Source organism: Pelobates fuscus, chromosome 13 (assembly GCF_036172605.1).
Source record: "Pelobates fuscus isolate aPelFus1 chromosome 13, aPelFus1.pri, whole genome shotgun sequence".
NCBI lineage: Eukaryota > Metazoa > Chordata > Amphibia > Anura > Pelobatidae > Pelobates > Pelobates fuscus.
Window position 1 is genome coordinate 57,815,264 of NC_086329.1, and position 17,936 is coordinate 57,833,199.

At 39.8% G+C, this 17,936-nt stretch overlaps 1 protein-coding gene across 2 annotated transcripts in view; it reads left to right on the plus strand.

The window, feature by feature from the left end:
- Window positions 1-17,936, plus strand: part of MDGA2 (MAM domain containing glycosylphosphatidylinositol anchor 2) — a 793,609-nt gene that overhangs the window by 763,141 nt on the left and 12,532 nt on the right. For both annotated transcript variants that reach the window (XM_063440282.1, XM_063440283.1), the window contains exons 15-16: window positions 2,955-3,085; window positions 4,587-4,692. In XM_063440282.1, coding sequence (XP_063296352.1) covers window positions 2,955-3,085; window positions 4,587-4,692 — 237 coding nt within the window. The remainder of the gene's footprint in view (window positions 1-2,954; window positions 3,086-4,586; window positions 4,693-17,936) is intronic.

Consider the following 17,936-nt stretch of genomic DNA (forward strand, 5'->3'; position numbering starts at 1 on the left):
TACTGGGACGGCAGCAATGACTACAGTACACATTGGGAAAGAAATGCCTATTTCTATTGAAATGTTCACATTTTATGAAATTACAAAAATATGGCACACTCTTCATACATAAAGCATTTCAAGCAAGGGGTTTGGAGTGTTCCTTTAAAACTATTACAAATGTTAGAAGTGGCCAAGTGTTTGTCCTTTAAAGTTATTTTTTTCACTTTTTTTTAAGAAAAGCAATACATAATATTTCAATTATGTACTGAATGACAAGAGGTGATAAACAAAAAATGTTGTATTGATACAGTATAGAATATACAAATTTACAAAATAAACGTTTTACAGTCTGCTGTGGCAGGGACACTTTGAATAGACACAAGATTGTTTTAGAGCATACAGTTTTGCCTCTGTTTTCAGAGAATGAGAGGTCAATTGCAGGAAGACAGGAACATTTTGCTAAGAATATCCATAATGCAAAAAGAAGATAGCAAATAGAGACTGTGGCGTTAAGGCTGGTTAGTTACTAAAACAAATGTAGAATTTTAAGCCAAAATATCCCAATTGTAAAACATCATCCAACCTGTCTATTTTTTGCTTACATTTTGCATATTGTTTGCCAAAACATTACAACTTAGCCTTCAGAATGGAATATAAGGTAATTAGTGAAATAAAAACATCTTATTTCAGTAAAGTGTAATTATATATATATATATATATATATATATATATATATATATATATATATATATATATATATATATATATATATATATATATATATATATATATATATATATACACATACATATTATTATTTTTTTTTTTTTTACTACAATAGAGTATCTGGTAATTGTTATTGACTAGATTTGTTCATGGTGGAAAAAATTGTTTCTGCCGAACCACTTGATCTGGGAAAAAAAAAAAAATGGGATGTCCAAATACCATACATGTGGTATTCCAGCTTGTCAGAATATTGTCCGATGGGCCAATCAGTATACTGCACTAGTATCATATTATTATATATTTTTTATTATTTAATTGTGTTGTATAGATTTATTAAGTATAGATTTTTTTTATTGCTCCTCCTTTTTTCACTCTTGTGGTCACTTGTCAACATTGAATGATTGTCCCTTAGATATTAATATTTTTTTTCCGATCAATCATCTAGTTTTTGATTATATGGGCTGAACTCTGAATGGTGAATCAAAACAAACATGATCATTTACTGTGCAAGTTGTTTGCTTTGTGATTAGTTTATATGGCAGTTCGGAAAACAGGAATTTAGAAATCAGGATTTGGAAATCAGGAATGCGTTCTCTTCACTAAACACCAGTAATTGTTTGCATGGTTATAATTGATGAATGGACAATATAATTCTTTAATTTATGTGAACATTGTATTATCACCATTCTCAATATACAAGTCAAACAAAATAAATCAGAAGTGAGGCGTCAGTTAGAATAATGCTATCATAATTTAACTTAATTACTATAAAGTAAAGCAATAATGAACAGATAGCTAAAATCTGATGTGTAGTCAACTTGTGCCCAATGAGTTACTCATATGAAAGTCAAACTAAGTGACTCAAATCTCTACAGCAGTGACTCCTAAACCAGTGCTCAAGACATAGCAACAGGCCATAATTTAAGCGTTTGTCAGTTTTAATTCAGTGTATTTACTGGCAAATTCTCAACCGCTAGTGTTTCTTGAGGTTTGGTTTGATAATCACTGCTATATTGTATAGACAGATGAGTATATGTATTTCCAATTTACTAAACCTTTCAGTAACTTAAATGATAAATTTTAACCCTATAATTATTCACAGATATTTTTTGTACTGTGGCGATACATTTCAACTAAAGGTGAACATTTTCTACAAATATTTATTAGTAGAACAAATGTTTTTGCCAAGAGGTGAAAAATTGGGGATGTGAATGTTCTCAATATAAGAGAATTAAGAGCAAGCTGAAAGGATTGTATATATTTGTTCTTAAATTAACTGGGTCAAATGTTTAAAAGTCCAAGAATAGCTGTTTAGAGGTTCTATAGACAGTATAAATGATTGACTCACTAATTAAATTAGCACTTTGCTACCTAAATGTAGGTAAACCGAAAGAGATATTCAGAGGAGCCTCCATTCACAGAATGTGATATAAATTGAGTTAAGAATATTACTTTTTTCATATTTTTTGTAACATTGATGGTGCTTCTTCACTTTTTGAAATTGTTCAGGATCAGCATCATCAAACACAACATTATTACCTTGAAAACAATAGAAAGGTTCTTAAAAGAAAACAATAGAATGACTTAGGAGACCAGAGCTGTTCACTGGTTCTAAAATAATATTGCTGCCAATGTCATGCTGGGTACCTAAACTCTGGAATACTGTCCATTTTTCAATGAACTGCTTCCAAGCTTTACAGTACTAGGGCAATACATGTACACTCACATGGGTGAGTTTTCACTTGCATATAGCACGAATGAAAAATGACGAGCCTTGCCTTAGGATGAATTGATTGATAAGTTAGAAACTTTAAAGAGTCTAATAGTTTATGACTTTTGTTTATTGATCATAAATATGAAGTCATTAAAGGTGCATTACATAAGTAACTATTGAACTGTATTATTATTATTTTTTTTTGCTTTTTAAATTAATTGAGAATGTTAATGATACATATTGTTAGATTTGTTTAAATATGTGCACGTTAATTATTATATGAATATATTCTGTACTGAAAGATAGTCTATTAATACCAGTTTATATTGTAATTATCAGTACTGTAGAATATCAGTACCAGTATGGTATGTACTTCACGTTTAGTGCGAATACAGCACTAAAGTTCTGCAGAGTCCAATAAAGCAGGACATTTCATGTTGGCATGGTCCATATGTCATTAGCACATTATATTGAAATGGTCCCCATGGGGTCAAGACACTGTGAAATTGTTAAAATGTGTTTATTTTTTCAGGGGCATTAAATGTATTACTTCGATTGAAAGGACAAACTAACACTGAAGTCCAAATATGGTCTGCAAATGGTAATAAAGGAGAGCAATGGCATCAGGCTCGTTTAAATATACATCCTACCACTTCCTTTCAGGTATGAGCTTGGTAAATCATAGTTTGGGTGTATATTCATTAAAGATGTTTTGAGATGACAACTAGGTTGTAAAATGTAAGCCAACATTGTGGAGTTTGTATTTTTTTAGCTTGACTGTATTTGTCCTAATTTGAAACTTTTGCATGACATTAATGATGGAATACTTATACATTCATTTGAAATTGGAGTATTTCCTCCATGGCCGAAGTGATCATCATTTTTTTTTTAGTGACCAATTATAGAAATTTGAATAAAAAATGGTGACAGACACAGTTGGCAGGGCAGCTGCATAAAATTGGTAACATTTCCCTTGCCCAATACATTTAGTGATATTTTACACAATATTTGTGTCTGACACACTCTTGTTGTTTAATATAATAAAACAGATCATGTGTTTAGATGCATTAAATTAGCTATAGCCATTGTGTATTCTAGTGGTATTGTTTTTTTTTCATCCATATGGTTCATTCATATGCCTATGCCATCTTGTAGCTTGTGAATTACATATGTGAATAAAAAGTGCACGCTTACAAGGAGGGGTGAATCCTTTACTGAATCCTAAATTAAAACTCCCTTAACCATAACATTATTTTCTACCATGTATTGTATCTTGCAAACTAGCAAGGGTTTCACACAACCCTTTTACCTTCTGTCCTAATCACTACTATCTCTTAATAATGTATAACCTCTCCAGAGCAGAGCCATGTATCCTTCTACGAAGGACCTAGTTACACATATCTTATATTTTAGTTTATACTATATATTTTAAATATCATCTTGCTGTCACCGTGTTAGACTAAACATCACTCATTCTGCTTGCGCTGGAATTGTAATATAAAGTATGACTACAAAATTCAGCTAGAGATTATGGTCTTCTTTTAGTTCCAAAACCCCAGACTGGAGCATACATGATGGACTGGATTAGAATAAAGGGGAAAAAAATAGGCAATAGTTTCAACATAATTTGAATACAATGTTATACACAACAAATGTACAAAAAAAGTATATGGTACAGTTAACACAATTATTTAGTGAGAAAACATACATTTTTATATATTTACATGTAGCCCACTTAGTGATTATGGTGCTACGAGTGCCCTGATGCAATTCTACAATGAGTAATCAAACTGTTTTAATACTATGGCAATTCAGCCTGGGTCCCTCTGTGTATTCAGGTATTCCCCGTTAGTCTGGTTTCCTTTACAGAGCTAAGCAGGGCAATGTAGGACTATGCTCACTGGTTGAGAGCATCAACTGAGCTCTCTTATCCAATGAAAGCAGCTGGTGGGGCTTTACTTTGCAGTGAAATGCAGCTTGTCTTGCAGGATAACACCAAAGCTAGTACATTAGCCCAGGCTTTTCTGGTAAGTTGCCACACCATTCTGATATGGTTTGACTATTTACCGTCGGGCGGTACACTATAACCACTGCACTGTGTGTGTCTTTTTAATATATTTATATAAAAACTAAACTATATCAGTGTCTTAAATTCCTTTTGCAGCTAATATTTGAAGGTGTTCGTGGGCATGGCATAGAAGGTGACATTGCTATAGATGATATCTCAATTGTAGAAGGAGAGTGTACAAAAGTAGATCAACCAGCAACAAGTAAGCATATTTTTAAAATATTTTCAAATATAAAAAGTGTATACACATTTTTTAATATTGTACCATAAACAATAAACAATTAAGGACTATGCTACCTCTCTAATTACACATATTACAGAAGCTACATTTTCAATGGCAGTATTGTATTTATAGGAAAAGTATAAAGTTGTTCTTATTTCCACTTAACAAAAGCTGCAAAATAGAATTATTATTGTTTCAACCATTTTTAACCAACTTCTATGAACAGGTTTTGTTGCTACATCAAAATCAAACTATGGAGTTTAAGATCAAGGGTACAGAATAACTTGGTGTCCATATGACTCCAATCTATTCTTATGTTAAACTGTTCGAATGTTGCCGCTGCCTTGGCTGAAAAAGACTTGTGGTAGTCATAAAAATTTTAACCACCTGTTTCCCAGATCTACCAACTTGTGCATATACAAGTCCAGTTCTCTCTACGTTGTGGAAAATTAAAGCAAATAACATCCCTATATAACCCAAATGCGAGTACAAAATCTGGTATGGACAGCCTAGGGTCTTTGGCCTTGAGCACTAGGTTTTGTTTTCCACTATGTCCTGTGATGCTATCAGTAAGGACATAAGGTTTACGTCTTTTTCCTCCAGAATATCTTTCTTGATGTTGGGTGGTACCATGTGTGCTGGTGTGATAATGTGTGTATCCGCACCCTGTGCATTTTGTGTACCTGTGGCATTTTCCTGTGAGATGGCTTGGTTGATAACTTGTGTAGGAGGGGTATCTGGGGAACACACTGTGGCTGGTGCTGAAGTTTCCAATTTATCGACTCTTTGATTTAAGCTGTTAATCGATGCAAGCATAGCTGTCATAGTGGTCTGAATCCCTGTGAGAGAGTCAATGATGTGCTCTTGAGAGCTGGACCTTGGCTGTGGATTATCTGCGCTGGTCATCATAATCCTGTACAATTCAGCTTTCCTGGCCGTGGCCAGGTATGGTAGCCCCCTACACCTGAGTTTTGCTGCGTTCTTTGGGATTGTCCAAGATCTTAATGAACAGGGACTAGAGGGTTCTTGACATTCTCCTGCTGTAGGAGCTGTTGTTGGAATCGGAGGTCTAGCTGGTGTGCCGGGTAGGGAGAAATCGTCTGCTTGCTCTGATGCATGCAACATGCTATAAATGAGATTTAGACGTGAGTCTTGTCTTGCTATAGTTATAAGGACTTGCATTAACTGGCTTCTTTAATTGCCGGGTGGTGAAGAACTTAACTATTAGTGGGATGGTGAGGCCATGCTGATGCCAAGGGGCGGATAGAGGCACTTTCTATGATTTGGCCCTTCCCTTGAGCAAAGGCAGGGTGTAGGCCTCTGGGGACTTAATATGTATATAATGGCAGAGAGAAGTGACATCCTAACTAGAGCTCTTGAGTAGAGCGGTTCGAGACAATAGCTATGATTTGGACAGTGTGAGCTGGTAAACCTCTATGTGAGGATGGGTGTTGGTCTCACAGGATTCCAGTTTGCCTTGCCTGTGTATGGCCTGTTCAAGTACCCTATCTGCCAGTATAACGCTGCTTGGGGTAATTGGCATGTTGGATACCACATACCTGATCGTTTTTTAGAGAAGGTATCTTATCAGTCGTGGGATTCCTGAGTTTACAGACGTGTACCACCTGTGAATCAAGACTATCATTGGAGACTTCTCTATGGTTGTGCGTGTTTTTTAGATTGCTTTAAGTGATACATACCTGGATCAACTGTTGGTCCTTACTTCTTGATCTAACGGATTAAGGGAATGAAGTGAGTTTTATTACGGTAAATGATTGTTTGTACTTGTGAAGTATTATGACCTGAGCTCCAAGGTAACGTTGCTAAGTGCTAGTCCTCTTGTATGTATGTGTGGTTACCAGCGTAGTCGTAATTCTAGCTTTTGTTTATGGTATGTCTAAGATTGTTTTAGGAAATTTAATATGTGTAGGTTATCCTGGTTAACGTGCGTATGTGAGTGTGGACGACTGCTTTCATCTTTTAACTTGTGCCGTTTACTGTAATGGTGTAGTATGTATTTGTCTAGAACAGATGTGGATTGGGACGTTTTTAACTTACTGGTTTGTACTTTTGAACTGTAGACGTATTCAGCTATGCGATAAAAATTGTCGCAATGGCTATTTGGATGAAGGGGTTCTGACTGCAATAAATTCAAATGATCATGATTAGTGCTTTCCTGAGGTTTACTACGTAGTAACTTTAATATATTCCCTTTTGTGAGCGATCCTAACCTAGTTTGTTTTTTTATCTTGAATCTAGTTTAACGTGCCTAACCAGGTTATGTTGTGACTTCCAAGCACCCCCCTTTCCCGCTGTATAGAGCCGTACTGTTTTTTTAATGTACCGTATGTATCATCATAGATATCACAAAGACAAGATGAAAATTCAGGGGCGTATTGCTCTGACTTTTGGAATATATAATGACTGTGTGAGCATATAGTTTAAATAAGGCACTGTAACCCTCCTTGTTACACCAGAAATCTTACCTAAACAGAACAAAATACATGGTTAGGCTTATTACCCTGTTACTGTGTGTAGGGAATTTAACTGACTGACCACATACATCATACTTATTAGCAATTAATTAGCCGTTTTATAGATATTAGCGGTAAATACGTTTAAAAAGCGATTATTATTTATATAGAGAAACAAATGCAAAACCAGTTCTTTTTATCCCGTTTTCAGTATTTTTAAGTCTGTGAGTTTTGTGAAGCCGGTGTAGCATGTCTGCCTTAAAAGCTTGAAAAGGGGTTTTATCTGTAGTTAGCCATTTGAACTGTAGATGGCGATGTTGTGCAAGTTTGACAGGTCATTCGTCTGAACTTGCTGACCTGAAACTTTTTTTAATTAGTTTTGTACATGACTACATTCATATGTATGCATGATATATGTGCTGGGAGAAGGAAGGTTTGTGTGTTAGTTCGTGCGTACGAACTTCCGTTCGTTTGAATGCAAGTTTATTTGTGAGTGAATGCGTGCGGGCGCATAGGTCCCCCGTTCGGCAACTTAGAGCGTTGGTTTTTACTCACTGTTGTCAAGTGCCTGGTGGCCGACCCGGAAGTTTGGGTAGGTGCCCTGGAAATACTGTTGCAGAACGCGGGTATGCTGCCCCGGGCGCTGAGTTGCGCTGGTGGTACCATTTTTGGGTCGCTGACGCTGCTTTTTGTGGTCTGCGGTACGAAAGCCTGCTGCTGTAACTGGGCCTAGGAATTCTGCACGAGGAAATTCTTCTGGTGAAAAAAACGGAAACGGAAGTGACCAGTCTATGTCAGCCCAGTTTGGAGGTAGGTTTGAGTTTATATAGGCCGGTTCATACCCTCCCACAACGCCAAGCTCCGCCTTTACATATATATATATATATATATATATATATATATATGGAAGGCAGGGCCTGAAGTTGTGGGAGGGGCTTGGTTCCCCTTCCTAAGGAGCTCCAGGACTTCACCTGCTACCGGCTCAGGTCTTGAGATTTGCATAACCACACTTCCGTTCCGTGCAAATCTCCTTTGTCACAGGTTGAACCCCGAGGATACACTTACCTGGTCCTGTTGCTCCGTTTCAGCTTGCAAGATATTCCCTGTCTCCCTGGCGTCCCCGCATTTCGGCTTATCGCATAAGCGACCGGCGGCTGGTTCCATTTTTCAGCAAAACCGTAAGTCACGGCTGCCGTCGGGCGGCGGTCGCCGTCGATCCGCGTCATCTTGGGATACCAGTATCCAAATACGGAGCTTACCGTTACGTCACATTTTTGAATATTTTGGCGGGAATTGTTGCACGTACGCTGGGCAATTCGTTTCGATTCCTGATTTCTTTTAAATCAGTTCGCAAGTTATACGTACTTATAAGCTGTATGTATTAATTGTGCTTATGGGATACAATACTCATTATTCATTCGTTTTAAATGCATTAGTAATTTCATTGCGCACTTTAGCTGGGTTATGTCGGCCCCTTGTGGTTATTCGATATTATTACATATTGTGCAAAATTTTAACATATTGTGTTACATATATAATTTCAAGTTTTAAAGCAGCCTATAATGACTGGCCTCTACACCTGCATTCAAGCAAATGACTTGCAGGTGTGGCACGAGGCATTCCATGTTCCAGATACTACATGCAATCAAGAGAAGGCATTTTTTTTCTTTTATGTGACACATAAAATTCTTAAAACACGTACAGTTTCAAATGTCATTTTTCATGTTTTAACTAGCCACTTCAGGTTTTTCATAGCCGGTATTCTTACGTGTTACGTCTACATTTATAGGCTAGGCCATCCACGCAGCATTTTGGGGTTTTGGTTCCAGGTTCCAATTTAGGATTTTGCTACCTGGTAGGTAACTTGGGTACAGGAGGGAATGTAAGGTACATATCAATAACCACTTAATAGTTATTAAATTTAATTTAATTGTAAACTCACTATTTTGTAGGACCTACAGTTCACCTGTATTACCTTACCCGGCTAAATACTCGGCTCAACAGGTACGTCCCTTTGCCTCGATTCTACACGATTCCCTTCCTCGTCTATTTTCAAAAGCTAGTTATACACTGGCACTAAAGCCTCTAGGTACATTCTTCTTGGCCTTCTACGCCTTATGTTAGTGGTCCCGCAAGGCCAACACCCATCCTCAAACGGAGGTACGACATCCCCTCGGGCCAACTCCTGTCACTCCCATTCTGTCTTTTTCTGGTTATTGTCACAGAGGGGCCAACTCCCTGCCATAATGTCAATGGCCTCATACCCCAATCGGGCCAATTCATAGGTAGAGCCTCTCACAGCCGCTTGGCAACTAGTAGGGCCTCACCTGTCACCTATCGCCTTAATTGTTTTGCCGCTTGGCACTAGTTAAAGCAGCCAGTGAAAAAAAAAAAATGTTACACTAGGTAAAACTTCTACAATTTATTTTGTAGCATGTCACAACTACCAGAAGGCGGGGAAGATCTGTCTATCCCTAGCACACCTGCTAGATCGGTCACTCCATCCCAAGGAGTCGACAATTCAAGTCCTTCATCTCTCCGCTCCTGGATGGTTCCTCGGATCACCGCCGAATTGAGGAAAAGTAATATTCAATTCCCAGCTACGGCTAGGAAAGCCGAATTGAATAGACTTTTAAACACGCAAACTGATAATACTGGGGCTGACGAAGGGTCTAGTAGCGGTCAGTCTTCTGATCTGCACGCGATATTATCCTCGGTCTTGACCTCTTTAGGTCGTATTACCGATAAACTGGATAAAATGGATACAGAGAGCCGACAGCAGTCGCAAACGGCCCCGGGGAAATAGTGACACGGCGGTTGTCCCCAGCAGTTCTCCTGGTAATATTCCGGCAGGTATTAAAAATCTGCATATTATTAACCCGGCACATTTGGTGCCTGCTAATTTGAGGAAGGACATCTTGGAGGGGAAGGAGGTAAATTTGGTATCCCTACTCATTGCCTCCCAAGATGTCCTGGAAAATAAGACGTATGCTTTTGGTGACATATCAGTGGTACTTAAATCTAGGGACCCCAGACTAAACCGTTAGCTGTCTATCCCAGAATTTGTCAAGGCTTTTGGGACCTACAGGGATGTTGTATGCTCAGTGCACCCCCATAGGAGGGAGGAATTGGATCTGTACCTACACAAGCTAGTGGATTTGGGGCACAAGTACGGTGGTACGGCTTTTTATGACTACCACCGTGCTTTCGCCGCAAAGGCGTCGGCGGCTCTGTCCCAGTTTAGCTATCAAGTTGACTGGAGTGTGCTGGATACGGAGCTTTTTTGTCGGCACTTTGCGGGCCTCAAGACACCGGATTGTGCCATTTGTGCTTCCAATTCACACACGGCAAATCTATGTCCCAATACCCCCTCCCAATATGACACCGACTGGGAGACTAGCCAAGGTCCTTAAAGATAAACTGGGCCGTGATATAATTTTTTTTGGGAAGTCGCAGGTTTGCAACAATTTTAATACAGGCACGTGCGGGTTCAGTGCACGTAGGTTGCTTCATGTATGTTCCTTATGTTTCCGGGCTCACTCTAAAGCATGTGCCCAAATAAATTATACCCCAAGCAGTATTTATCGTCTATTGATGCCTCACTGCTGAGAAAGTTATTATGTGATCACCCATCCCAACACTTAGTGGAATTTTTGGTGTCAGGTTTCACGGCGGGTTTTCACACAGGTATCATCCACATGCCTAATGGGGAATGCAAGAACTTGCAAACAGCCATGGCAGATCCTGAAGCTATTAACCGACTAATACAGAAAGAGATTGACCAAGGGTTTGTAATTGGGCCTTTTGACTCTCCACCTTTTGCTCTATGGAGAACTAACCCCATAGGTCTGGTCACTGGTAAAACCTCAAACAAGCAAAGGTTGATTCTTGACCTCTCTGCTCCCCATGCATGAGCTACACAAAGTCTTAACTCACTTATTCCGTCTGAAGAGTTTTCGCTGCAATACGCTACAATAAATAATGCCATCACGGCCATCCTCTCAGCAGGAATAGGCGCTTGGCTTAGTAAGACGGACATAGTGAATGCTTTCAAACTACTCCCTATTCATCATACATCCATCCCTGTGGCATTTACATGGTGTTAAATGGCAAGAGTTATATTATTTTTTCATGCGTCTCACATTCGGTTCAAAGAGCAGCCCACGTATTTTTGATATGTTTGCTGAGACGTGTTGGATATTGCTTAACACCTGTAGATGCCCCACCATTATTCATTATCTGGATGACTTTCTTTCCATAGAAAGCAACCTCTTACCTCCCAGTAACCTCCAGGCTACAACACGGATTTCACCTACTAAGACGGAAGGTCCCGATACGGTCATCAATTTCCTGGGGGTCGTGCTGGATTCGGTACACATGCAGGCCAGCCTCCCAAGGGAAAAGATTGAACGCATACTGGCCGCCATTGACTTTTACTTAACCAAACAGTCCTGCAGCAAAAAGGAGTTGCAATCCCTGTTAGGTTCTCTTAATTTTGCCATGAAAATTATTCCTCAAGGACGGTCTTTTATATCCCGACTACTCAGTCTATTCCCTAGGTTTCAGACCGACTCCTCTCGTATAATGTTAGATGTGCATGCCACCGCTGACTTACGCATGTGGAGGGAGTTTTTACGACACTGAAACAGGAAGAGTTTATTCATATCAGTTTTATCAGATGAGTCTGTTTCTATTTGGACAGATGCTGCGGCCACTTCCGGTTTTGCCGCTATTTTTGGCAATGAATGGATGTGGGGCAACTGGCCAAAGGAAATTGCGGAGATACCAGAGTTCAAGGACACGTCTGCTTTATTTGAACTTTATCCCATTGTTGCAGCAGCGGTAAAATGGGGAGCTATCTGGTCAAGGAAGTCGGTGCGGTGCTTCTCGGACAACATGGCAACATGCCATATTGTTAACAAGGGACGTTCCGCTTCCCTGGCCATCATGCGGTTTGTTAGGAATCTCACATGGCAAGCAGCGAAATACATTTTTTCCTGAATTGCGTACATGTTCCTGGGATTCTTAATGTTGCCGTTGACCATTTATCCCGATCTCGTTTTCAGGAGTTCCGGGCGGCCCTACCCACAGCGGCCTTAATACCCACTCCAGTAGCACAGTGGCAGGAGATGATATTGGACTAAACAGATTACTTGCTCACGGATATCATCTCTCACAATTAGGGCTTTCTGTAAACACTAAAAAGGTTTATGACAGGGCTTTTCTGATGTTTAATAAATTTGTGATGGAACACAAAATTTCTGACAAATTTGCCATGAGCACTATGATTGTGTTTATTTATTTTTGCCATCTTCACTTAAGACTATCCTTCAACACTATTAAAATATACATCACGGGTATTCAACACCACATCCTCACCACATGGCCTGATAAACAACGGTTCCTCTCCTCTTACCAAGTAAAGTCTGTATTGAAGTGTATCAAGGACTCCACCCCGGCACCTACACCTTCCAGATTACCTATACATGACATTCTATTTCAGTCACTGTCAAATCTTTAAGACACTTCACCGTTTGAGACTCGCACAAATCAGGTCATCAAAACAGCCATATGCTTGGCATGCTATGGGTTCCTTCGGCCCAAAGAATTTACCACTACTAATTATAACACCCCAAACTTCTTCACAAGAGCTAACCTAGTTAAAACACATGACCACTATTCACTGTTCCTACACCAGACGAAAACTAGTATGAAGGGACAGACGGTCACTATTCCCTACTACCCTACTGACAATAAATGGTGTCCCGTGGTAGTCTTCGACCAGTACCTTTCATCCATCCCAATGACACCACATCGACCACTACTGGCATTGTACGGTAAAACACTGACCATCAGTAAGTTCATGCTTTACATAAGAACATTGTTAGTACGCTTGGGGCTAAACCCGGCCAAATATTCTGGCCATTCATTTCGCATAGGAGCTGCTACTACCGCTTCAAAAAAGAATATCCCCGCACACATCATTAAGATCATGGGCCGCTGGAAGTCCACAGCTTATACACGATACATCCCCCAGCCAGTTCAGGAAGTACGCCTAGCATTCAAGAATATGATTGTGTGATAATCTTATACTGTATTGTAGGCTGAATAAACTGGTTACATCTTTTTGCCCTCTTTTATTTCAGGCCTACTACGTCGTCAGTTACGGCACACCACAACTGACTTTTCATGTCCTGTTTGTTTTAAAGTTACTAACTCTACGGCTTTATGCCTTGACCACAAATGGAAGGCAGGGCCTGGTTCCCCTTCTTAAGGAGCTCCAGCCCTTCACCTGCTACCGGCTCAGGTCTTGACATTTGTCCAACCCACCACTCCTCCTTTTAATCATTCCTTGAGGTAGGCCCTCTTTTATTTCAGGCCTACTACGTTGTCAGTTATGGCACACCACAACTGACTTTTCATGTCCTGTTTGTTTTAAGGTTACTAACTCTACGGCTTTATGCCTTGACCACAAATATATATATATATATATATATATATATATATATATATATATTTATATGTAAAACAACAAATATTTCCAGGATTCCTTGGACCTTCATTATGATGCCAGTGATTCCAAAATGGCGCCAGAACACCGCGAGGACTTCCCACCGTCCAGCCCAGCAGACTCTGAGAGCTTACTATCGCAGCAAGAGCCTGACATCAGATAGTTCTTAATAAAAGTTACCCTCTAAAGGAGATATGGAGAATATGTTACCCAAGCTGGAATCCTCTTTCCAAAAGAAGATGGATGGACTGGGGTGGGACATCCGCCATGTTGGTGAGCGGGTGAGTTCCTTGAAGGATGACTGGGACGTGTTATTCACCCAAGTGCAACAGCTACAGTCGGCCATAGAAACACAAAATATGTGCTTGTCCTTCTACCAGAGATCCCTAGATGATCTAGATAATAGGGGAGGAGAAATAACCTGCAAATTAAGGGGTTACCAGAACAGGACAAAGAGGACCTGCATGACATAATCAGAGAACTATTCAACTTACTACTGGACAAGCCAACAGACACACCTGTGCTTTTGGACCAAGCACACCACTCTCTACGGCCCAGAAACGCATCTGGAGACTCGCCGAGAGATGTAATCTGCCGCCAAGGAAGAGGTGATGATATATATCTACCCCGTCACTCCTATTCCATGGCAGTCCTATGAAAATTTATCCTGACCTATCTTGTATGACTCTTCAAACCAGGAGAGTGCTAAAACCCATTACTGACCAGCTGCGAGTCTGCAATATACACTTCCACTGGGGCTTCCCCTTTGCGCTTATTGTCTCGACTCAAGGGGAGACGTACACCCTTTCTAGCCCACAAGATGTACAACCCTTCATGCAAGCTCTGGAGCTTCAAGACATGCACCTTCCTGACTGGTACTCGCCAGTTCTGCCTTTCACCACCCAGCACCTCCCTCAGTGGCAACGCTTGCAATCTGTAGCAAAAAAAGAGGCGAACGGAACAGCGGGAACGCCGTCCAACTCCAACCTCCCCAAGAGTTCCAACATCCTAAAACCACCAGCTGTAATAGGCTGAAGGCCACAAAGAGACGCTTTCCCATGATCTTTCGTGACTACTATTTATTGATATTTGGACTGTGTCACTACATTTCTTTCACTTTGGATTACAACTGATAACATTCACTGGCATAGTTGCAACCTTCCTGGACTGCCGATTCCCCTAGCCTAAGGATTACAATTCTGGACGAATGTGCCCTGCTACATGACATGCACCCATATTTTCTGCTTAACAAAGTTCGGACATACTAGGACTTCTCGCTTCCTATACCACGCCGCCTGACAAGTCTCACGCAATGTCACCCAGCTCAGCAATGGGTAAATCAAAAACTGGACTTTCCACCAAGATCGCATGCATGATTGGATTGACACCAAAGCTCTCAATGCACAACCCATGTGCTCTATACGTTCTCTAACGATAAGCATTTAATCCTTAGAAAAAAGATAGGACTAGTGGTTGGCAGAGTTACAGCACACTACCACACCAAAAGACCTTATATCCTTATATGAAAGGCTGTTTCTGCAAATACCCTGTAGGGGAACCCTTATAAGCAGGTAGCCAGAAAAAACAAGAAAACTCTTTAATGGTCCCTCTTGGGGAGAAAAAAAATAATAATTAAACATACAAACATATAAATTAAAATTGGGACCTAGTGGGGAATAGTTATGACTAAACCAGAAAACAATGTTTCAAAAGCAAATAACTATGGGTTTATCTATAGCTTAAAATGTGCCAAGAATTGTAACAGTTTACTAATATCACAGAAAACCAAATGCAATAAATGTATTCAAGTTGCAACTTGCGAATCAAATGGTTCCTGGAAATGCCTTGGCTGATATCCCATGTATTAAATGCTAATCTAGGCTGAACCAGATAAAGATGTGTAAAGTATCTAGAGTAACAGCGAACTTAAAATTCCACTGACTTAAACGATGCCAGACCTTTGTAGCAGGTTACTTATACGTTAAGCAGAAAAACCCCATAACAAAAATGCAGTGAACTATTTTAGATTAAGTAGTAAGAGGAATAGTTCTTATAAATGCCAGCAATTTTATATCCCGTGCGTTGAAGCACATGTAGATTTGTGGCAAAAGTAGAAAGAAACAGTTCCTCGTTGTCAGAAAAAACAGCGTTGTGCCAAATATGTAACAGGATGCCTAAACAGCTATATGAGATTTGGGGGTAGGAGTCCCTAGCATCCTGTTCATATAGACAACGATCTTTGGCAAAGCCCAGAAAAAAATGTTCATTAGTCAAACCCCAGAACTGTCCCAAAGTAGAGTTTAAAAATTTAGAAAATCATCCGCTCTATGTCGGTAGCTCAACGCGCGTTTCGGCGATACAAGTCGCCTTTGTCAAGAGCCGTTGCGGAGTGAGTAGCGCCTCTTTTTAAATGCATATATGGTACTGCCCTCAAATGTGACGTAAACGTCACTGTCCAATCAGTAGCTTCGTATGAGTGAAGGGGCGGAGAAATCTTTCGATAATATTCAGAGTGATTAACCCTTACAGGGAACTAGCGGTATGTCTCGAATAGATGGTACTACCCTCAAGTGTGACTTCATATGGGTAGAGGGGGCGGAGAAACCTTCCGATAGGTATCAAAGTACTTTACCCTTACAGAGAACTAGCGTGTAGAAGTGTGTCTAAAACAAACGACTGTAGGGGGTTATATCATAATATATATGCCCAAACATTCCCTGAATCGGCAACCAGGAGCTTTTTAAACACATTGTCGGCTGTGAGAGATTATATTATATATGCCCATAATTTTTCCCCTCATTATGAAAGTCTCCAAATCTAGAGACCCTTACATTTATCAGAACCATAATGTGGGTCTTTTTAATGGGACAATATCCGATGTAGGGGACCCAAATGTTCTATGTAGATCAATAGAATAGAGAGGGGAATGCTACGCCTGAAGTTCTAAGGGCCCAGAGACGGACAGGAACATCAATAGGGAGCAGATAAGTGTTTATATAGATTTAAGAGTAATATTAGAGAGCAACAATTAAAATTAAACTCCCAAGATATAGGGAGATAAATACCATAAAGAAAAGAGATCTGTTTAAATACAACTTTGTGTGATGACAAGTAAAGCCAATAAATGGAGATATACTCCATGAATTAAACAAATGATATCGACCAAAGGTTAGATAGATATTGGGGGTGTATATCGATATTAGTTACAAAAAATTAAATTAATTAATTAATAAGAATGACAATAAATAAATAGACAAAATATCTACAGGCAAGTTGAATTTTAGAGCTATGTGGGTATATTTAGGTGTCTTTAGAGATTTCTTGATTTCTTAAATAGATGTATTTACTTCTTAGATAAAGGGGGCGAAGGAAAAACCCTCGTTGAGACCTTTTGGATGAAGCGTCTTTAGTTGAAAAATCCAAAAACTTTCTCGTTGTCTCAAGAAGCGGTCATAATTGCCCCTTCGTCTATCCCTTCGGACCAATTCTAATCCACAGAAGCGAAGCCCCTGTGGATTGCCAGCATGAAACTCTTTTAGGTGGCGGCCTATGGGGGTATCAACAAGCAGTTTAGGAGATCTAACATGCTCCTTGATACGCTCCTTAAAGGGTCTAAAGGTTTTACCCACATACTGTAGTTGACAACTGCATGTGAGGAGATAAACCAATCCAGTGGTATTGCAGTTGAAAAACGATCTGATGTTAAACGATCTTTTCCCAGTACTATCTAGGATGGTCTTGGAATCCCGTTTGATAAATTTACAGGCCACACAGTGGCCACATTGATACAATCCCACCGTAGTGGAATGTAACCAAGTGCGCGCAGGGGGACAGTGAAAGTGACTTGGAACAAGAAGATTCCTAAGATTCTTCCCTCTGCGTGCGGTCATATCAATTCTTGGTCCCAAAACCCTCTTGAGGTGAGTATCGTCCAGGAGACATGGCCAGAATTTTTGAAAGACAGTTTTGACAGCCTCCCAGCCTGAATCGAAAGTAGCTATCAAGCGTGGGGGTTGTGGTTTGGTGGAAAACTCCCCTTTCTTAGGAGATAGTAAAGTATCCCTATCTGCCTCAAGAGCCCTTTTGTATGCTTTTTCAAGGCATTTGTTCGGATAACCTTTTACTTTGAACTGCTGTCGCAGTACATTGGCTTGAATTTTAAAGTCTTCAATGTTGCTGCAGTTTCTGCGGGCTCTAAGATACTGCCCGGTAGGTATTCCACGTTTAAGGGTTTGGGG